General features: G+C 36.4%; 2 protein-coding genes and 1 long non-coding RNA gene across 5 annotated transcripts in view; 1 reads left to right on the top strand and 2 right to left on the bottom strand.

Annotated features, from left to right (window-relative positions):
- The window catches only part of LOC110804970 (uncharacterized), a 32037-nt gene extending 21425 nt beyond the window's left edge, over positions 1-10612 (top strand). For 2 of the 3 annotated variants that reach the window (XM_022010567.2, XM_022010566.2), the window contains exons 11-18: positions 3303-3465; positions 3592-3711; positions 4843-4962; positions 5079-5177; positions 7956-8045; positions 8323-8407; positions 10001-10131; positions 10220-10612. In XM_022010567.2, the coding sequence (XP_021866259.1) occupies positions 3303-3465; positions 3592-3711; positions 4843-4962; positions 5079-5177; positions 7956-8045; positions 8323-8407; positions 10001-10131; positions 10220-10369 (958 nt within the window). In that variant the 3' untranslated portion in view covers positions 10370-10612. Of the gene's footprint in view, positions 1-3302; positions 3466-3591; positions 3712-4842; positions 4963-5078; positions 5178-6969; positions 6996-7955; positions 8046-8322; positions 8408-10000; positions 10132-10219 lie in introns of those variants that run through there. The other variant, XR_008920670.1, reaches the window with a different exon arrangement.
- A 504-nt stretch (positions 10613-11116) lies between these two features.
- On the bottom strand, positions 11117-16817 carry LOC110804975 (ras-related protein RABC2a). The gene is made up of 6 exons (XM_022010572.2): positions 16308-16817; positions 15434-15502; positions 15140-15205; positions 14111-14232; positions 13492-13620; positions 11117-11557 (listed from the first exon to the last, which is right to left on the bottom strand). The coding sequence occupies exons 1-6, from the start codon at positions 16459-16461 to the stop codon at positions 11447-11449; spliced, it is 651 nt and encodes a 216-aa protein (XP_021866264.1). The 5' UTR covers positions 16462-16817; the 3' UTR covers positions 11117-11446.
- Positions 16818-16943: 126 nt separating this feature from the next.
- LOC130460687 (uncharacterized) lies at positions 16944-19651 on the bottom strand. The gene is made up of 4 exons (XR_008920671.1): positions 18850-19651; positions 18692-18755; positions 17371-17449; positions 16944-17078 (listed from the first exon to the last, which is right to left on the bottom strand). It is a non-coding gene; the product is annotated as an uncharacterized lncRNA (long non-coding RNA).
- Positions 19652-23074: the final 3423 nt, after the last annotated feature.

Below are 23074 nucleotides of genomic sequence, written 5' to 3'. Positions count from 1 at the left end.
AGTAACGGTAGGATTATTAAAAAATATGTCGTAGGTGGGCTTAATAAAAGAAAGTCGGCCAAAGGTTGGATTAATATTACCAAATTTTCTTTTTATAAATTGGAATCATCTTTGTTTTTTTGTCCCGAGTTACTTGCTTTTTTAGGTCTCTTTTTCACAAGTAAGCTGTTGCCAATTCTGTGTTTTACATCCAAAATTGTGTAGGATGCAAGAACACGCAATAATAGGTGTGGCAGTACCAAAAAAAAATGAAAAATACAGGGAAGTAGGATTTAGAAGGAACACCATAGCTACTTGCTTAGGGGCAAGCTTAAAGGTTTGTCAGAACAATTGTGATGTAATCTGGCTGAATTTAAATGAAACGTAACAAGAGAAGATTTCGTCGTCAACATTTTCGAGAAGCTTTAGCTCTAGGTGTAGCTGATTATTATGCCTTTCTTTGGAATATGCAGTGGAATTGGTAGGGACTTTTGGACAATTTGTCTCTTGGAGAACTCTTCCTCCAATGTTTTATCTAATAAAATTGATTGAGTGTTATTATGTATTAGCTCATGTGTTCCAGACCATTGGCAATTTGTGTAGTTGAAAAGAGAGTAAGTAACAGATTTTGATGGTATATCTTTTCCCTCACCAATGTTTCAAGCTCCTACATTTAGGCTTTTGTATAGCTGGAGTCATGTATTAGGTTCCGATTTTCATTACTTTGGGTTTGGTGATCATGAAGACAAAGTGCTTCATTATAGTTCAAGGGGCTTGAGTTGCTTTGTTCCTAGTCCTCCTTTCTAGCATGGGTGGCAAGTCTAACAACCCAGGTTGCACGGAAACGTGAAATGGATATGGGAAAACGGAGAAATGGGAAATTCTCACACGTTCGGAAATGGGGACACGGATTTTAAATAATCAAAATACATAAAAATGACTTAATGTTTTAGGGTCATATTTTAGTGCCTAACTAGAATTAAATAATTAAAATCATTAAGATAACCCAACTACACAAGCAGAAAAATCAATTTAAATAGGTAGAACCATCGAAAGCTTGTAAACTACTTATATTTTTATTGTGTACAACTGTCTGCCAAGCCCATAGCTCTATGTATGTTAAAGTTGAAAAGCTCCCTATAACCACGTAACTTGAGCCAGAGTACCAACTACCAGACCTTCGTCCTCCATTTTTATTACAGGAACGGTCTTCTTCCTCCTCCTCCTCCTTTGCAATACATCTTCACTTCACTCTCTCTCCTACTGCTTAGAGTTTGCAGAAGGCAAGCATAGGTTAATTTGTAATAGGGAAACGTATTTGAGAATCCCTAAATTACGTTTCCTTACATTTCTTGAACTCAGAAATTGATAAAACGTTTTGCAAATGAAGGACATGTATTTTAGGCGTTTCGAAATGTGTTTTGGCGTTTTCCGTGTCCGTGCATCAAAGACAACACCCTTGACGTCTTTCTGATATATTCTGAATCACCCTATGTTACTCAGACTCGGGTACGAGTGTCGGATACGGTGTCCAAGTGTCCGACACGGCTAAATTGTGGAAAATTTCCTTGATTTTAGACCAAAATGAAGTGTCGGAGTGTCCATACCCATGTCCAAGTGTCGAGGATCCGACACGGGTACTTGAAGTAAAACGAAGAGTCCGAGTAACATAGGAATCACCTATTCAAAAAATGCTCTCCACTGGGTTCTTTAGTAAGAGGAGCTGGTAAATATAAATATAAAAACTGTTACTCCATGCATACTAATTCTCAGGGCACAAAAGAGTTGTTCGGCTGAGGTAGTCTTTATGCCATACAGACTCAGAGTGGACTTGGAATAGTACTACTCCCACCGTCCCATATTTATAGTCTCGTTTGACCAAAAGCACGAGTTTTAAGAAAATGGATTATAGTACATGGAAAAGTGGAATAAAGTACAAATGATGATTGAGTTGAATGGAAAAGTGGAATAAAGTACACGGGAAAGAGAATATAGCACATAGGAAAGTGGAATATAGTACATGGGTGGGGTTTTAAATGCATTTTTAATTAATATAGTACATAAGAAAGTGAGCACCTTAATAGCCAAAATTAGAAACAGGACTATAATTTTGGGACGCTCGATTTGGAAAACAGGACTATAATTTTGGGACGGAGGGAGTATCAGGAAACTGTTATCTTGGCAGGAATTCTTTTGAAATTGGTAAAATGCGGGTTTTTAAGATTTTCAATACCCATGTATAATTGAAGTCTTTGTAGCTACGTTCCTTTAGAAAAGTAAGGCTCATCTCTTACATGTTTGGAGTAGATTTTCTTACCACCTGTTATTCCTTGATTGCATTGATCTGGTCAAAGCTATTTTCTTTTATCTAAGAAACAAAATGGAATTGTAGGGAGATTAATGATAGAAGGAGGCCACTAAAATGGAGCTTCCCCATCGGTGGTTTATTTTGTCTGAAAATGAGCTGGTGCTTCTTATATGACGATCTTCCGTTAAATGAACAGAGATATATCTGTTATTTGAACTGTACATTAGTCATTAGGTGCAAGGTGCACTATACTGGCCTTGGACATTATGTACCTAGATTTTTTGCTCTGGTGTTCTGTGAAGACGTGTTGTCTCTGTACTAGAAAGAATATTAATTGATTTATTGGAAGGAGTTATTTCATTTTCAATTTGGAATTAGAGGAAGGAAAATTTCTACCAAGTCGGATAAAGTTTTGGTGTTCCTTCATTTAAAAATCCCGCTAATGGCAGACATCACCCTGTTCTTGGAATCCATTGTACTAGTAAGTAGTAGCTCTTTAGACATGTATAATATGTTTAATAGTTCCCTTCACTGCAATTGTGTTTTGCATCATCTTTCTTTGCATGGAAATGACTTTGATCCTTCTCAGTACAATTAGATGGATTCAAGATGAGAGTAATTTGAGTTTACTGACCTTGATTCACGGAAAAAAGTCCTACCCGCTCATTAGAGCTATAAGGATAAATTCATCCTGATAATGTTTTATATCATATCCTGAAAGCACATAGATCAGGATTTAGTGGAAAGTGAATTGTAATTTTCTGCAGGATGTAAGCGTATGCTTTTTTCTTAACTCATTGGTGCCAATGGAGAAACAATGGCACTGACATATAGAAAGTTCTTTGGAGAAGGGAGGTTGATGTTTGAGCATTTTATAATAGTATTGAGAAAAAGCCATTGTGTCATTGCATTTTAAATGTTTGTTAACATATCAGTTAAACTGGTGGAAATGTGGAATCGTTACAGTTTATTATTATGGAGTATATATGTATTTTATTAGCCGTTTTTTTTACAGGGACAATTTACAACTGTTAAGGCAGCGATATTATTATGCTACATGGAAAGCTGATGGCACAAGATATATGCTCCTCCTTTGTCCCGATGGGGCTTACCTAGTTGATAGAAGCTTTAAATTTCGGAGGGTCCAGATGCGGTTTCCATGCAAAAATATGACAGATGTATGTCTAGAGAAGATCAGAAGAATATGTTATTTCATTGTAGTACTTAAACGTTTGAGCTTATATGGCTTTGTTTATTATTGTGTTGGCTGATGTTGCTTTTTTCTTTTTTTATGCGACTCTCAGCTTCACCAGTATACGTTGCTTGATGGAGAAATGATTATTGATACTATTAGTTCCGAGAGGCAGGAGAGGAGATACCTGATCTATGACTTGATTGCTATCAATCGTGTGTCCCTTGCTGAGGTTGGATATTCGATAGTGCTATGTTAAATTTCACCCTTCTATTAATTTTTATGTTGATTATGTTTTTATGAGAGGACAAGTTAAGCTGTACAGTTTAAGAAGCATGGAGGTACAGCATACATATGTATTTGGGTGCTGTGAGTGTCAGTATTTGACATTTTGCTGCATAGAATTTGATAGGTTTTAGAAGAAAAAAAACTTTATGAAATTCTTATTTTCACTTTATGTAAAAAGGAAATAGATGAGAGGGAAATTCTGCAAGGTTGCTCTTGTTTTGGTAACTGAAAATGTTAAAAGAATTTGGAATACATTACTGGACAGGGTTGCCCATTGGGCACCAGGGTTGGGTCAAGCTTAAAGGGGTTGGACAGGATTTCTCACTTACTGGGACAAGGTCTCTCTCCTGGACCTAAAATTAAAGGGTCAATACAAGGCCTTACTGGGTAACCTAATAACTCTGTTTTTATCAAGGAACCCAATAACTTTTAAATGGGTCAGTGATCATTCCTTTCTCTGCTCCTCTCTCAGTACAAATCTATGGCGACGTTTTGCTTCTCTCTCCTATCTCTCTCATCTCAAACGTTTTTCTTCAACTTCCCAACTTAGCTTGAACAATCATGCAACAATGATTTCAGCTCAATTTTTTCTTGATCATAATTAACAGGGTTTGGATTTCAAATCTTCTGTTTGCTTTAAAATTTGAAATCCGTTTATGCTTAATATGTTAACTACGGAAAGCAGCGATGAAATTTCGAATGCATCTTACTGCATTAATATTTTTATAACCTGCATTTTTTATCCTATTCATGACAACCTGCTTCAGATTGGCCCTAGCCCTGACATGCATGACCAGACACTACCCGCAAACAATTTTGAGTGACCGGCAGTTGACCCGCCCAAACCACCCATTAACTTTTTGTCTAGATGTAAAATTCACTTTTTGTTTAGCATGCTAATCTGCAATGCATTAAGATTTATTAATTGGTATTATGTCTAATAACTTGTTGCAGCTTTTTGATATCTAAAGCTTTGAAATGTAGTGATAAAGGGTTTGATTAAATGGGTTTTCTTCTTGTAAATCTTCATCTTTTAATGGTTTCGGCAAGGTTCTCATTATTGTATGCCTTGCAGAGGCCTTTCCATGAGCGTTGGAAACTGATTGAGAAAGAGGTGGTTGAGCCCCGTAATCTAGAGCGGCGGAGTATGGACTTAAATGGCAAGCCATACAGATATGATCTTGAACCATTTAGGGTATGCTGTTCAATTTATATTTAAGATGCTCCTATTAGAAAATACAGTATCTTTAGTATATGGCTTCTTGTTTTCGTGCCTGTTCTGTCAATAATGGAACTAGACCAATGTTTCAGGTTAGAAGGAAGGACTTTTGGTTGCTGTCAACTGTTGGCAAACTTTTGAAGGAATTTATCCCTAACCTTTCACATGAAGCTGATGGCCTTGTTTTTCAGGTACTCATATGCTAGTATTTTTTGCAGTGATACGCCTGTTTTTAATGTTTAAGAATGCAAGGGTAGGATTAGAAATGTTTCAGCTTCCTCACATATTTTCATGTTATTACCATTCTCGTGCACATTCCACAGGTAAATGGAATACAGTTTACTTGTTTTCCATTTTCTTCTATCGCTTTCACATTATGTTATTTTTTGCTCATTAATTAAAATGATTTGTTAAATGCCGCAAAAATTTACTAGCAATCGCAATATTAAATACTGCCGTTCCTTAAATATCGTACCATTTTGATTTTTACAACATTCATACTACGCCTTTGGCCATTTTTTGTGATTCATACGTAAGAAAAATTGTAGTCATGTGTGATCATGTTAGATTCGTATCTATATTTTCTAAATATCAATTTTTTGTAACTTTTACTTGTACATTATTTGAGATATTAAGAGTCAAAGTAGTTTTTTGGAGGAGTAGAAGTCAACCGTGGTGCAATATTTAAGGAAGGGAGGAAGTACCATGTTTTCCCCTCCCTCTAATTTATTTTACATTTTTACCTTTTTTGTCTCTCCTCTCATCCTCAGTTCCAGCTCTCCATTCCCTTTGAGAAGCCCCATCAGGAGTGCCACCACCAAATCACCTACTGGACCAGCAGTACCAAAAATCGTCAGACCACTTACCATTGAGCACCTAGCCATCCACCATTGACCACCTGACCAACCTTCACACCGCCCGCCTGACCAGCTTCCACCACTACCTCCTTCCTTCACCTGGTAAGGAGCGTCTACTCATGGTGTCCAGGCGGAGGCGTCCACGAATGGCGCCTCCACCAGGGCATGGACGTCTGTAGATGGTGCCCTCACCTAGGTGGAAGTGCTATTTGCGGATGCTTTCGCCTAGGCGTGGACGCCATTAGCAGACGCCCCCATGCCTTCTCTTTCTTTCATTTTGTTTGTAATTTTTATTGGACCACCACTATACTTGACAGAACCACCTAACCCCCCATCACCGACCTGCACCCACCCACAACCATCCACCACCATCCGTTTTCTCTCTCCTCCCCCCTTCTTTTTCCTCTCTCCTCTCTCCTCTCCCTTACACCACCTCACTTAACCGAACCACCTGACTGTTACTTGACCATTGAACCATCCATCACATGAGCACCAACCAGCACCCCATGCAGCACCACTGCCAGTCACCAGTCCAAAAACGAAAATCAATAGAATAAATCAAGGGGCGTCCGTTGTTCGGGCCACCACCTTGTCGGTGAATGACACCCACACATTGGTGTCGACGCCATTCTCGGACGCCTCTGGTTGGTATTGTACGTTATTGCTCCTACTTCAAACCCCAAATCTTAAATTTGTTTATTTCTTTACAAAGAAAAGATCAATGTATGTTTCAATTTTTTTCTCAAGCAATAGCTCATCTATTTCTGGGTTATATGCGCAATTGTGTCTTATTTCAAACTAGAAAATATATTTCTGTAGGTCGTGTCATGTTGACACAGATTTACCAGATAGTTGTCATGTCTCTTTTTTTTTTTTTTTGAGGGGAAGATAGTTGTCATGTCTAAGTACACTTTATTCTTCTGAAATCTACAAAGCACCCCTCTCTCTGATTTATTTCACCATTTCACATCTCTCTCTGATTTATTTCACCATTTTACATCTCTCTCTCTCTCTCTCTCTCTCTCTCTCTCTCTCCACCAGTGGCTTATGTTTACTGGTGCTGTCTTTCTTGAAGAAGTGATTCAAATAAACCTTCTCTGACTTTTCAATTCCCGTTTTATTCCAGTTGACTGGCTGGTTGGGAAGGTTGAGGTATGTCATTTAGAAAATTGGCATGTGGTTGCATTTTCATTGGACTGTTTTTCAAGAGCATAGATCCTGAAACTGTCTCTGTATTGTGGCCATGGCTAGGTCCTGAAATTATCAAAGAAAAGAAGGTCCTTTTATTTCAGGGCGGGGTTTGTTTATTGGAGCTAGTAACTACGTGCACTTTTGTGCATATGTGCTAATTCTGGGCCTTAGGAAGTGGATATCAATTTTGTCGCTATATATATTCTGAGTTTCTGACCCGTGGAAAGAGCGGGCTGCTTAACTTATGGTTTTGAGGCACATTTGTCTATACGAACTGCAAAACTAAGTTTCCTTTGTAAAACAATTTGTTTCGGAAAATAATTAAATAATCTAACGGTAGGCTTTAAAATACTACCTCCGTTCCTAAAAGTTCTTTTACACTTTCCGTTTTAGTCCGTTCCTAAATTCTTTACGCTGTACGTTATTCCATTTTTGGCATATAAATTTGACATTTATATCTTCATTTGGCCCACCATAACATACAACTTGCAATATTTTATTATGGGAGTCCACCATAACTTACCCACTCATAGTACTTTAATACTAATTTTCATCCACTTATATTGTTCGAAAATTTATAGCCACTCATTTCCCCATTTGTTACCCCCACCGTCACATGCTCATCAAAGTTCCTTAATTACCGTGCAAATAGTAACGTAAAGAACATTTATGAACGGAAGTAGTTTATAATTGATCCTATTCAGTTTCTAAATTTCTTTTTTTTGAAATTTCAGTTTTATGTTTCCATGTGCGTTTCGATTTCCATGCTTATATGTCAGGGGTGGTGGTTTTAGGACCATTTAATATTTAGCCTCACTAGCTTCTGGCACATATATTGGTGCTATTTCAGCATTTTTTTCTTCAAATTTCTGATAACTTCTCTCCTTGATAACCTGGCATGTCTGTTCTTCTATGAATCAGGGCTGGGATGATCCCTACGTTCCTAGGACACATCAAGGCCTCTTAAAGTGGAAATATCCTGAAATGAACTCAGTTGATTTTCTCTTTGAGGTAATGTTTAGAGCCTTGTTTTCTCTCTTAATAAAGGAAACATTTGTAATTGGGGAAATTATGCGCATAAAATAGCTCTCTAAACAGAACTAATCACACATTTAAACAGTGTCATACTTGTTGATGCAAGGTGAGCCTTCTCTTCAACACCGACTATAACTTGATTTTACTCTGAGTTGAAAAAGGGCACATCTGAATTCCAGTTCCTTAACAGAGTAAATTTTCATATGGAATGAGCTAGTGACCTAGAAAATTGCTTAATAACTTTTGTTGGCAGATAGGAGAAGATGGCGCTGAAAATCTTTGTCTATATGATCGAGGGAAAAAGCGATTGATGGACAACAACAGGGTTAAATTTGGAGGTCAACAACTTCATCTTTTTCTATATAAGCTTTATAAATAGTCACTTGTAAAAATTACTTTGTGAAACATTAAAAGTTCCTTCCTTTTTCCCATATTTTTGCACACAGCGGTATTAACCTGACGTACTTTATTCATATCTGTTGTTTGCAACTAGCCAAACTACTAAATAATGAATAAAGTATGTTAAGTTTTGCTCAGGTGTTTCTGGTATATGTTGAGTATTCTACCATAATTATGTTGGATTCTAATTCCATGCAATGTAACACAATGGCCTTCTTTTTGGGGCTGTTACTTGCAATGCAGTAGTGTTTAGAGCCGTGTTTGGAGCAGATATGATTGAGGATTTTTGTAAACTTTTACTTGTTTAGATGCTTCAGTTTGTGATATCTCCATCTTGGGTTTTTCAAAAAACCTAGTCGTTGTAACAAGGTATAGCAGTTGTGGGATGAAGAGACGGGAATCGGGTAGGAAGATGAGGAACCCTCCATACAACAGCCCTTGATGGGTTCTGCTGTCAGATGAGGCCTCGGCTTTACCTATTACTAGTTGATTCTGGTGGAGAGGATGTGTTAAAAGAATCTTCAAAGTAGGAGCTCTTCTGGTGGAGAGATGTGTTAGAAGGATGTTCAAAGTTGGAGCCCTTCCGTATTCTGTCAGTTTTCTCCTTTTTCCTACCCTCACCTGTTGACTTGTTGAGTTAGCATGATGACTATAAACTGGGAAGCAGTATGTGGAAGTCAATTTAACCGAGTGGAATGTGAGAGCCTGTGGTTTATTTTTACTTGTAGGGAGTGGAGAGTTTGATAACCTATTGTGCCTGGCAATTTCTTGGTGAGTTTTTGTATATGATGATGGAGACAAGATTCCTTCTGGGCCGTTCTTTATCAGCAATCAAATGTATGAATAAAGAGGTCCTGTCAGAAGCTGGTTATAGTTCATTTTTACTTGTTGGCTCTGCCATCAGGAATCAAATATATGAATAGAGTTCGTATCAGAATCTGGTTATAGTTCATTTCCACGTGTTGGCTCTGCTATTACTAGGTCGTGCATTTGACAGTTGGCTTATAGTGTCCCTGTCTTTTGGTTTTGTTGGGTGATGGAGAGAAGAAATACCTGAACTCATCATTATTCTCCAATTCTTGCTTAGCTTCTTTGGTGGCATAATGATTTAGATGACATCTTAGGTGGGACAATAAATGGGGTTAAATAAGGACACCAAATATCGCAATCTTATGGACTCCGCTTTAAATATGAGCTTACGATATGTATTACGTGGACTGGCTATGTGACTATTTGAAAAAAGATGTTTATTAGTTTCAAATAATATCTGAAACATAGAACAGAATATTAGTGGCAAGAACATTTACTGGTGTAGTTATCGAGCTTATAGTCCAGCCAATTTCATCTTAGCTGCTGGTGACCCAGACATAATTCTATTATCAGGTGTTGTTTCCCTATATATACATACTTTTCATTTGTTATTTGGTGAATCTTGGGAGTTAATAAGGTGCTATTATGATTTTGCGATTTTATTTCTTCTCCCACGAGCTTCTTGCAAATGTTTAATGCTTGTGAAATTTGAATATTTGCAGATGGTATAGATCCCTCTGCTTACGCTGGTAAGATTGTTGAATGCTCGTTTGATTCAGAGGAAAACATGTGGGTTTGCATGCGAGTGAGGACTGATAAGACAACTCCCAATGAATTCAACACCTACAGGAAGGTCCAGCACAAAAGCTTAAGTTAATTATGTTATATCGTGGTTATGCTTTTCGAAGTTGGCGTGATGCCATTTTACTGGTATTTTGCAGGTTATGAAAAGTATAACAGACAATATAACTGAGGAGGTGTTGTTGAACGAGATAGGGGAGATCATACGCTTACCCATGTATGCTGATAGGATTCAAAGTGATAGCAGAGCCATGAAGAAAGGGAAACAGCCAGCACAGAGAAAGATGTGAGTGAGGTGAATCGGTTATCTGTCTGTGTTTGTGTTAACAGCAACACGCATTTAGTGCAGCAATTGGTTGTGTAATTAGGCATATTGGTAGCTTGTATATTATCATCACATAATTGTTAGCCAAGGGATTTAAAGTCTTGATAGTTAGATTAGAAATTTTAGTCCTTGAAGAAAATATATTAGGAGATGTAGTGATAGGTTATTTGTGTATATTATCATAAGTTGTCTATCTTCCCTTCTCTCTCGTTCCCGTCTGTCTAAATAATGCAAGTATCTCGAGAGTCGAGACCATTTGAGAAGGTTAAAAAATAAATAAATTCTTGTATACACAAGAATGTGTTGAGAGTACAAAGTAGAGGCAGAATCCCTAGTTTTTTTTTGATATAGCTGTTTATATTTGCAGATATTGAATTAAGTTGTAAAATTTAGGGATCCTGTTGCCATTGCTAATTCCTACTTCAATGTCACATCTTCCTCCCACCCAACCACCAGAAGTAACCCACCTGAATATTTCTAGCCACTATTGCCGCCGGTCCACTCCAACCAAATCATCCTTAAAATCACAAATTCCACCACCACTTGTTGTACTCCACTTGTAATTCCCTTGCCCAAAACCTTGGCATCTATCCTTACCAACACTAGTCAAACAGGGATGAAGAGCGAAAGATAAAATTTCTACTGGCATGAGAGAGATATAGGATACGAAGGAAAAGGAGATGGGAAAAGTATCTGGTATTGGTGAGTACAATTAGGACAAAATAAGTATTTACCCTAACATATTTATCATAAACATATTCATATTTAGCATGTTTGGTGCGTTCCTTTCATATGAGGATCAATCATACATGGACCGAATGACCATCATATAACCCTTGAATTACCAAGGATACGTAAAAACCTTCGTTGGTATATACACAAACTTGTAACCATTGTTATTTAACTGCTATAAATCACGATACACAACTAAAGAAGCCGAGTAAAAACCAAACCAGAACAGCAGAAAAGTGAAAAGTGAAAAATGAATTATCATGTACATAATTTGACCGCAACATTCCGCCAATAATGAAGTTGCAACTGATCAAGCACAACAACCACCTTGAGGAGACGCCCTTTGATCTTGTTTCTGTTTCAAGATATTCCTTTTTCCCACAGTAGACCCTTCTTCCAAGAGACTCGGAACTTCCATAGTCTGTAAACAGTCAGCTAAAAGTCAAATCTATCACAGTTTCATTAGTTTTAAACAGTTGATGTAAATTTGTAACATACACATACTGGTTTATATAATCCTTTTCCTTTTCCTTTCCTTCCCTTCCCTCTCCTACTTTCCCCACAGACCCCACCCACCCCTTCTCTCCACTTACACATTGTTAATTTGATTTGGTCATCGACATGACTAACAACAATTCTAGTATTTCCTAGGAATAACAAGGTCTTTGAGTTATTCATCTTCTTGTCTTTTGACTCCCAACACATTGCCTATTTAACTGCTATACGTGGGATCAACTTTTACATGAACATTTTCAACGCAAAATGGTATTTTACTAATACCAAGTAATATACTTGTAAAATAAACCAAAAGCTAGGGATAATCTTGTAAGCTACTAAAAATGTACACAAAATATATATAAGTATCAACTTAAAGTATTATACTTCGTACTATGATAAGTTTTGTAAAATGCTAAAGTCAAGGGTTGGGCAGTCGAGTGTCTAAACATGCGGATTATGGAAAGAGGACTAAAAAAATACAGATTAATGTTCCCTATCAGATTAAAAAATACACTCTTCCCAACATACCCCCTATCAGGCTATTCATTGTTTTTCTGAATGGTATCGATTAATTACCATGGCGGATTTTTAAGTTTAATTAAAGACATTTTTCAACAAAACCACCTTATATTACTTTTCTATATTGACATACTAATCGCAAATGAAATTACAACTTCAAATGCCTTCACTGACCAGCTTCTTCTACTCAGTAATTATTTCAAGTTTTTAACGGAAAGCTGGATCATTCTAGCAGACTAGCACTATGATTCTTTTCAGGGACATTTCCAGTGACAATTTTGATGGAGTTATGACTTTGAAATGCTTATATAGTTGCACAGAGAATCACATGAGGCTATTTTGGACATTTTTAAGTTTAAACATTTTAAAGAGAAAGAAATTAAGTCGAGGAGTATCTAGTATTGCAATGCTGTATAGGTGGTTCCGCGCAGAAGATTAAAGCAAAAGTTATATTCGGAGTTTCTTTGTAAAGTACTATTATGCAAAGCCAAAAAGTTCCCTAGAAATAATCATTAGTTTTGTTGTTTTCTCTCTCAATCCCCTAACTATCATTGTTCATTCTTTATCCATAATTGATTGAAATATTGAAATGGATTTTATTTTAGTTACCAGATTCAATAGTTATTTGACAAGAAAATCAACATTAGCAGTAAATTTGCTACAAAAGGCAAGTGCAAGATTGCACATTCGTTTCAAGTCCTTAGGGTCAATTTACTGTGTTACAAGCTAATTTTTGAGCTAGTTAAGGCTACATGTACGCCCAATAAGTATACATGGATTTTTTTTTTTTACGATCGATTTAGCAATATTTTATTTTGAAATCTTTTAAAATGAAACTTCTGAGATTAAATGGCAAAGAAAGAAGCTCAGCTTCCAATGCAAACATTATAACTTTTCAGGAAGTTCTACTTACAAAAAAAAAAAGGTGTGTGAAGTTGCCCAATTAAACAGAGAAAGTAAAAGTATACTTCAAAGACCCTACCAGAGTAGTCTTGGAAAAATCCCATGGAATGTGAGACTTTCTAAGATGAATAATTTCAAGTATCCAACGAAACAAACACTAAACAAGATCATTTTATGACTAGACCCCTAAAATTCTCAAGCTTGATCTGTAACCATGAAATATCATATATGAGTGGAACCAACCGTAATTGAATGAGCAATTGCTTTGTATGAAACCTAATTGTTGGCCACCTTAACATTTTATAATAGTAAGCATAAACTAATAATTCCAAAGTTTTGAGACACACATTGAAGTCCTAAAGATGCTTCAAAAGTTAAAAACACCTTGCACATATATATAACAGCAACACTCAAGGGTGGAGAGAACATAATTACCTTCAAAGCAAGCTCTTCAAAGCACTGTTCCACGTTTTCTCGAGTTTTGGCGCTGCATTCAAGAAATAAACTACCCAACTGTTGTGCAAGAGCCACCCCTTCTTCCCTAGTCACAGCTCTTTCAGAATCCTAAAATCAAGCACATTGAGTTATTTATATCTGACAAGCATCAATCTTTTTAAAGGAATTATAATACTAGAAGAGTGTAAAGCAAAAATAACCGTCTTGGATGCAAGTTATAAGGCCTTTTTGTCCGTCTTAACACTAAATTCAGAAATCCTCCTTTGACTTGTTATTTTATATTTTTTTTTTAAATATTATCCAAAATTCAGATTACTAATGATGGTTATGAACACCAAGTGAATAACGTAATCAACTACCATACCAGCCTTATTACAGTACAAGAGACCACTATGTTAGCATTAAAGGATGAAGGCTAGGAAGGATCTATCTAATTATGTTACCTAACTGAAATAAGATTACTCAGAATCTCGAGTCTTGGCTAGGAAGGGTTAATCTAATACTCAAGCTCTTAAATTAGAAAACGAATAATCTACAGTATGTAAATGTTGCAGTTCAAGCCCAAATATTTGAAATAAATAAATAAATTTAGATATACCTTATCAACTTTATTTCCCACAAGCATCTTGACACAATCTTGATTGGTAGAGTAAAGCTCAACCTCTTTAGCCCAAACATCAGACAAGTTGGTAAAAGTTTCTCTTCTTGTGACATCATACACTACAATGACAACAAGGAAAATACAAGAGTACGAGGAAAAGTCAAAATCGAGGATCTGAAACTGTCCTTCATAAATTTAGCCAGTGGTGATTAGAAATGGTTTTAATCTGTAGAGTAATGCCCGTGAAATTGGTGACGCTAGATTGAACGGCCAACTCATGCTGGGAGTATCAACTATCAAGTATGTGCTATTTAGTTATGAACCTTTTGCATGCTCGCTATGGCAACATATGAATGGGTGAACATAAGATATTTGAGGAATAAGTTAGCATCTCCATGAATGATGAAAATAGAGCCCATAGAGGACAGGAATTAGAAGCAAGTTTTCCTATATTGATTCGCCTAATTTGATACAATATTCCACCATTTCTTTTGTTTCCACAAGTAATGATGCTAACTAAAGAACAAGTTTCATAACAAGCTAACTACTCCCTCCGTCAATCAAACTAGGCCCCATGCCCCAATTTCACTTTATTAAGATTTGGAAAAAAAATTGCACGTGGGTTGATAAAAGTGTGAACATGTGGCGCCCGGTAGAGAGAGAGAGAGCAAGTGGAAAAGCATACCAATATAGATATGGGGTAAACTCATAGGGATATCAAAAAATAGTATATTGGGTAATCTATAAAGGACGGAAGGAGTACTAAGATGGTAAATTTGGCAAAAATGATGATGTACATCAATAACATTGGTAAAGGAAGCTTTATGAGTACTGGCAGAGATTGGCATAATTCTATCTCAGAATAGCCTCGACAAGGATCTGAAATGGTTTGATCCAGAAAAGAAATAAAACCAGTCTTATGATTGACCTCTTTTAAGTATGTATACAAATGAACCTTTAATATCATTGAACTAGGAGCTTAAATATTTCGGAAAAATGATAATATTCAGAAACAACAGAACATACCAAGAATTATCCCTTGGGCACCTCTGTAGTACGAACTTGTTAGTGTTCTGAACCTCTCCTGTCCAGCTGCAACAGAGAACACATAAATTATGACTGCTCTTGGGATTAGTTTATCGTAAGAGTTGGCAATATATTCAATACACTAACAGTCTAACAGTATAACTATAGGTTTAGATGTTTGTTTGCGGTGAATTTTTAAAGATCTGGACCATTATGCTCAGGGGTGACTATCAAGGACACAAATGATACCAGATACCACAACATACAATTAACTAATTAAGGTATCCCACTTACCAGTATCCCATATTGTAAGTTTTAACCTCTTCCCACCAACAGTGAACGTCTTGATCTTAAAATCAACCCCTACACAACATATTAAGATTAAAAAACCAAGCTTAATGTCAAATTGAGTAAAAAGAAAGGCACCAAAGACAGTGGATGCGATTGTAGCTCAGAAGTTTATATTCTAGAAACAAGATACCTAGCACCAATTTTCTAAAACCCAAGGTATTTTTTGCTCATCCCGAGAGCTTAATTCGAGTAAAGAAAATCAGCAATCAGTATTTTACCAAGCAAGCAAGCTTACATCGATGTTTTAATTCCACAACACTCTTAGTTTGGGAAACAGAGAAATCTTAAGCAAATTCTTTATATACAAATAAATTACAACAAATCCTTAAATAACAAAACAAGAATTACAAAAGCATAGAATTTGTCAACTCATCAACATAAGTTACTAAAACTACTCCAGGAGGAAGATTTCTAAACCTATAAGTAACCCAAATACAACCTCTTAAGTGCTAACACATAATATGTCAGTAACAAAAACGCAAAATTGCTAAGAATCCGTTCCCCTAAGTTGGTCAGGCTTTCTATTTTAGTCAGTTCCTTTAACTTGACGATAACCAACCCGGTAACGGAAAGTGTACTATTGTATTAACCCACTTTATCTCAAATTATACCAACAAACAAGCAAGCAATTCATCCAGAAACACAAAATCCAGATCCACAAAGTGGAATTCGATATCGAAATCTACATCGAAAATCAAGGTAATTCAACAGCAATCCAATTAATAGAAACACAAGACTAAAAATCAGTAAATGACAGAAAGTAGAATTGTCGGCAAGTATGATCTTAAAAAATAAAATAAAAAAGGGATGAAATTACCAATAGTAGGAGAAAGATCATCATGATTAACGGCGTTAGAAATGAAGCTAACAAGCAAACTACTCTTGCCAACTCCAGAATCACCGATTAACAACACCTTGAATGATAGATCATAGTTAGTTGTATTATTACTATTATTCGAGCTCGAAACCATCTTTTCTCTCTCCTACACTTTCTTCCTTCCTTTCTTTCTTTCTCTCTGTAATTGCTGCTTTTTATTCCAGCAAAAAGATGAGCTAACTAACGGGAAAACGAATATCTTATTTTATAGTTGAGAGAAAACGGCGAGAAAGTAAGGGAATTGTTGGGTGGCTTTCTTCCTCTGTACTGATTCTGTAATGGAGGAGAGAGAAACTTCGAATACCGTTTGGATGACGTGTCGTGATACAGAAACAAGCACCTGGCACCCTGAGGAGGAAGATGAAGAGAAGAAGGAACTCAGGAAGTGTTGGCGCGTGAAACTTACGGCTTGTTTTAAGTTTACAAGTTCAAAACCCGTTATTTTCGAGGCGGGGTCTTGAATTTGGTCACCACTATTTGTTTACTTGTTATGAATGTGACGTTTGCTCTACTATTCAGTTTCCTCGCTTTTTTTGGATTCATGTTTCTTACTCTTTTCATCCTTTTTTATTCTTTAAGTATTAGAATGTGCCCGTGTATAAACATTACGAGCATAGATCGATTCTCTTTGAGTGTCCAACATATGATTCATACCAAAGAGGCTCTGAAAAATCAATATCTAGTATCCTTGAGTACTTAAAAGTATTTCACCTGAAAGATAATAAATGTAATTATTAAAGTTTTGGACAGTAATCAATTTATTTTCTTAAAAGGATATATGTAGTAAAAAGCACACATTAGGAAATGGTGAATATTGGTGTAATTTGTTTCTTCTGTCATTAAACATCATTTTCATCTAGATGATGTCATTTGCTAATGTTTGAGTCTAGTTTATATGCTTCTGCACGTATCCATCATCGACATACTTGTGTAAATTGAATATAAAAAATTATTACTTGTAACATAATATTCTAATGGTTTGTTTGAAGTACGTAAGACTTACCATCCATGAATATCTCCAGTTTCATCAATATTTGGATCAATAAAGAGTCCACTGCGTCCAACTTTAGAAAGACATGCACCTGTACAACAAATACAACAAATTAATTATAGGTCGGAATATTAAGTTATTGCAATATAATTACATGTTCCTTGCTCTTATTCATATTATCCAAATACCATTCCACAACAAAAGATTTATCCAAAAACCACCAAGTGACCAACTCCTCCAACTTTATAAGCACCAAACTATTCTCCCTTATAATCTCCTCCCACACGTACCCCTTCCTTCCCTCTCATCCTCTCATGAATACTAAATCTGTCTTCATCCTCATCAAAATCTGCGACGGACCTCCGCCTATAACTTCTCACACAACACCCTCCATAGAAGTGGAATCCCTTCATACCTGCAAATTGCAGCATAAACACACAACACACAGACTACCCACAATATTCATCAGACTATAGGGGGAAAACCCCAATATAGGCTCAGGTCGATGAACAAACCAAATTGAGTCTGGACCTATTAATGTCAATCAATTTCTTCTGGTGCTAATGATTAATTCCTACCCATCTTGCATTCTCTTTCTTAACAAACCTAAACCGGAACCAAATAAAAAATCCTATATAAAATTGAAACAAATTTTACCATAATCGCTATTGTTTATTAGCAACGTTAAAGAGACCAGTGGAACATAATAAAAAGGTTAGGACTTCAGAAACCTTTTTAAAGCCTTCTCTCTATCAAACGGAGAACACAACTGCCAAAATAACGACCATCAATTAGGGCTACCTTTACAACCCGAACTGTTTACAACCTGTAACCCTTTTAATCCTACCCGTTTACAAACTATAACCCATTTAATCCCGATATTGATCTTATATTAATATGAGCCTTTTAATCTGATCCTCCGACAAACCGTAAAAATTAGTTATCTCACTTTTCCCCTAATTAAAGTTCAATACTTCGCTCTTCTAATTAAAGTATTATAATTTATTCATAAATTTATTTGTTTTAAAGAACAACAAGTATATGACGCTCTTCTACTACGTAGTAGTTAATTTTTTGTAATGAAAAAAAAATTGAACTAGGTTTTAGTTTGACAAAAAGAAAATTAGATAGAAAGCTAATTGAGTACATAAATGAATAATGTTGAACAAGACTTATTAGTAGGAGGATCAGACTCATCAGTAACAACAATGGAATGGACGATATATATCACTCTTACTTAACTATTAAGAAATTTTGAGGATGACCTAGTCCTTTTCCATACAAAATTTGGCCAATACAAACTCGGAAACGAAATCTAAGAGCAGAGATATACCTCTAGTTTCAAAGAGCAGAAACAACACCGCACGAATTGAAGCAACGAACAACAGTTAAGAAACCTAGTCATCATCATAAACCATTGAAAAAGTACTAATATCATTATCACAAAAATAAATTTTAAACTATTGAAAATGAAATTGAAGTTATACGTACCTTAGTTGTGAGGAGAAACAGGGTACAACAATGAAGGGAAACGGCGGCGTGAGGTTGATTTGTTATGGTGTAATTGTTGTTCATGTTCCATGAAAATAGGAGGATTAGTTTATTTTGCCGGGAGAGAGTAGCTTATTTTACTGGGAGGTTACTGATACGATATTAGGTGGAGAGGAGGAGTAGTGTATTACGTGGGTTTTGATTTGTGTTTTTTTTTCTTTAATAATTAAAATCCATTTAAATTTTGGATTGATTGGTTTTGGAGGGAGTGTATAGAAATGCTTCATTGGGATTTTGGAGGCCTCACAATAGCCAATGACATTTTAATTATTATATAAGATGTAGTATTTCTTTTTAATGTTCTTTTTCTTATATTATTTTAAAAGGTTTACCCCCTTGTCTAGTCTCAATGTTACACCTAATCACTAGAGGTGAGTGATCAGAGAGCCCTGGAGTCAAGTGTTCCACCGAAGCAGTGGTGTACTAGCCAAGCCACCTTGAATTACCAAAACATCTGCCAATTCTGGATTCAATTCTACAGTCACCCTCCCCCTTGTTGCTTCATGAAAAGTAAGAGCCACTAGATTTAAGCTCCAACAGATCAGTAAAGTCCAGCAGATGCTCAAAATCTCTAGTTTCCCCTACAGTAATAGGGTTACCATTGATTATAACCCCTGCATATAAGACTGCATTAAAGTCACCAATCACACACCATGTCTCAATCATAGAACTATCAAGAGCCTCTAAATAACCCCACATTGGCCTCTGTGTGTCCACGGTGTGCAAGCCATACACCACAGTGAGGTAAGTAGTGAACTAACCATTTTTAGCTTGCAGTAAACAATGAATCATGAATTCAGTGTTATTAAATATCTGATTACTAATGTCACTGTGATGCCATCCTAAGCAAATTCTCCCCCTAGGGGAGTCAGTATAGTTGTTAACCCAGGACCAAAATGACCCAAATTTCTTCATTATTTTACTACTATTCTTATGCTTAACTTTAATCTCCCACTAAAGAAGCTACACTTACTTTATTATTGCTCAAAAGCTCCCTCACCTCCACCATCTTATAGGGGTCACTACAGATATTCATGTGACATGATCAGGAGGCTCCCCCCCAAACTTCTACATGCCTACCATCTCCATTTATCTCCTAGTTATTCACTTGTGCAAGGCATGTAGGTTTGATGATATATAGTAGACAAAGAAGTAGTGAGTGGTCTATGATTCTTCTTTCTATATATTGATCACCCTCCATCTATCCACCCCTCCTCCCTCTTCATTCTGTTGTGAGAAACAACTTCCTTAGAGGTAGGAGCAACCTGTTGAGATATCACCTAAGTGGTAGTTTTTTGAGCTTGTTTAGGGACCCATTTCTTTACATTCTTAGATGGTGCAGACTAGTACCTGACAGTGTTCTCCTTGCTAATTTTAGCAGAATAATGCCGCACTACCTTGCCTTTATTGCAGTAGGGTGGCAGCCAATCAAACACCACCTTCCGGTTCACAACAGTACCATTGGGATCTTAAATCAGTACAAAACTAGATATTTCCTTTGTTACATCAACCTCAACTAGCAACCTTGCATATGAAACCCTTAATTTCTTAGAAGTGCACTCGTCAGCACAAACAGGAACCCCCAACAGACTTCCAATTTTTCTTAGAGAGTCATCGCCCCAGCAGTTTAAGGGCAGATTGGGAAGCTTTACCCATAAAGGAACTATTCTCAGTATTTCCTTGTGGAAATTGAAATCAGGTTTCCATGATTAAACAATCATAGGCCTTCCATTCAAGGAGTGAGGGCTAACAGCTAGAATACAGTTCTTGTCCTCCTTCGAAGAAAACTTGATAACGAAGAAACCTTCATCATGAAGGTACACATGGGGCTTGCTAACTTGCTAACACCAATTGAAGGTAAATCACTCACAACATACATAACAATGGAATTTTCCCAAACAACACACATCTTACCAATCTCTATTTTATCAAGTTGAGCAATAGCCTTACCATCATTCAACACATAAGCAATAAAAGTAAAAGGGCTACCTTTCACAGTGAGTTGGTTACCTCAGACAACATTGACCCACGAGTTACCTCCTTGTGCCTCCATATTCGATCTTCCAGGATATGGGTTTCCGATATTCACAACTAGTTGGTCTGTTTTCAGGATGTCATTGTGTGTTAATGAATGACCATAATCATGAGTTGAGAAAATTCAGAAATTACAATAACTATTTTCAATAACAAATTTGGGCATTTAAGTTTAAAAATAAAAACATTTAATCCATTAAAATATGTTAAATAATTTAAATTTAAAGATAAAATATGTGGATCGCATTGATTGTTTATGGTGGTTGTCACATTGACGACCCTAGAAAAATCCGCGTTAAATAGGCAATAGAAGGTCATGGAAAAAAGTTTGAAAGGTTAAAAAGAAGGATGAAAAGAGGCAGTGCCACGTGGCCTTTGTGATTTTGGTTTTTGAATATTAGGTATATATTTCATTCTCACGCTTATATATTGTGGGTTCATTACCATGATTTTTATTTAAATATAAGGAGAATTACTTTAGGTGCCCCTCTGCACTAGGGATTCTCCTAAGTAGTCCCTTTGGAGAATAGAAACTAACCGAGGGCTATTAAAATGATATGATCTATGTACATACAAGAAGTAGCTAGGTGGCCAACATTGGCAACCCAATCCGCAACTCTATTTGCCTCTCTATAAATGTGTTTAATGTCCCACTCTTCAAAGTCTTGTAGTAGGGTCAGAATGTCGGTTATGATATTCTGTAGTTTCCATGGAGTAGGCCATATTCCTTTTGTAGTGTTGACAATAAGGAGATTATCACCTTCGATGTGAATTTTGGAGATGTTTCTTGCTACTTCTTCTTGAATACCCTTGCGTAGGACACTGGTTTCCTCCATAAATGCTTGGGTCCAGCAAGCTTGTAGGTGCATGTCGAGATCACTATGCCATGACTGTCTCTGGTCATGATTCCAGCACTTGCAGAGTTGTTTTTGCACGATCCGTCAAATTTAAGTTTAATTGCGCCAGAAATAGGAGGTAGCCAATGAACTAAGATTGATTGTTGTTGTGGTTGATCTGTGTGCGTGTGTGAAGTGAGAGGGGTGCCCTTAAGGTGGTGTAATTCAAGAAGTGTACGAAATTCCCACTCATTGTAAACTGAGAGAGACCGATTTAAAATCTTTATAAGATTAAAAGTGGTATTGTTGAAAATGAAGTTATTTCTTTATTTCCAGATGGCCCAAATAGAAAATATGAATTTGCATAGTTGGGGTGGAAATTTTTTAAGAGTCATGATGATATCATGTAAATTATGGGAGGTTAAGGAGAAATGGAACCAGGTTTTTGTAAGGGACATGCCCTAAAAGGTGGAAGTTGTATGGGCATTGAATAAAGATGTGGTTTATGCTTTCGATGTATATATCACACAAAGGGCAGACAACGAAAGGGGGAATATTTCTTTTGAGGAGAATGTCTCTAACTGGAATGCTCATGTGACATACTCCATCCGTCCAAAAATTATAGTCTTGTTTGACTTAAAACACGGATTTTAACAAAAGTGGAATATAGTGTGTGGGAAATTGAAATATAGTACATTGATGATTAATTTGTATGAGAATATAATACATGTAAAAAGAAATAAAGTAAACGGGGAAGGGGAATATATTACATGGGGAGGTTTTCAATGCAATTTTTTTATGGTCTCGAATGAGGATAATATGGGAAGTATTCTATGTTCAAATAAGGAAACAAGACTGTAATTATGGACACCCGATTTGGAATACAAGACTATAATGTTGGGACGGAGGGAGTAGATTCCAAATAAAGAAGAAATTCTGGGGGGGGGGGTTCGAATTTCCAGATCCAATGAAACTCCCATTTAGAGGTATTAGGAATTAAATCATGGGAAACCCGGGTGGCAGATTTTACCGAGAACTTGACTGGTGAGGTGGGATCCCAAATTTGTGTATCTTCCAAGTTCGATATTGGGATGGAATTTCTTGTATTTTTCAGGATAAATGTGAGGGGGAAAATCGTTAAATTTGTGAATATTTCAGGTTTTGTCAAGGAGGAAGAATTCGGATACTATCAGGTTTATATCAAATGTTTCATAATTGAGATTGCAACGAATGAGAAGATTTTCATGAAAAATTCCAATTATCTATACAGAAGTTGATTGTTTTGCCATTTCCTA

Source organism: Spinacia oleracea, chromosome 5 (assembly GCF_020520425.1).
Source record: "Spinacia oleracea cultivar Varoflay chromosome 5, BTI_SOV_V1, whole genome shotgun sequence".
Taxonomy (NCBI): domain Eukaryota; kingdom Viridiplantae; phylum Streptophyta; class Magnoliopsida; order Caryophyllales; family Amaranthaceae; genus Spinacia; species Spinacia oleracea.
Note: the sequence above shows the minus strand (reverse complement) of the source record. Positions and strands in the feature narration are given on the sequence as shown.

Excerpts from the sequence above, each read along its gene's own strand:
- LOC110804975 (XM_022010572.2), bottom strand. The coding sequence starts at position 16,461 with ATGGTTTCGAGCTCGAATAATAGTAATAATACAACTAACTATGATCTA. Across the intron at positions 15,206-15,433 it reads ACTTACAATATGGGATACTG|CTGGACAGGAGAGGTTCAGA; the intron begins GTAAGTGGGATA and ends TCTCTGTTGCAG. Across the intron at positions 14,233-15,139 it reads TGCCCAAGGGATAATTCTTG|TGTATGATGTCACAAGAAGA; the intron begins GTATGTTCTGTT and ends TTGTCATTGTAG.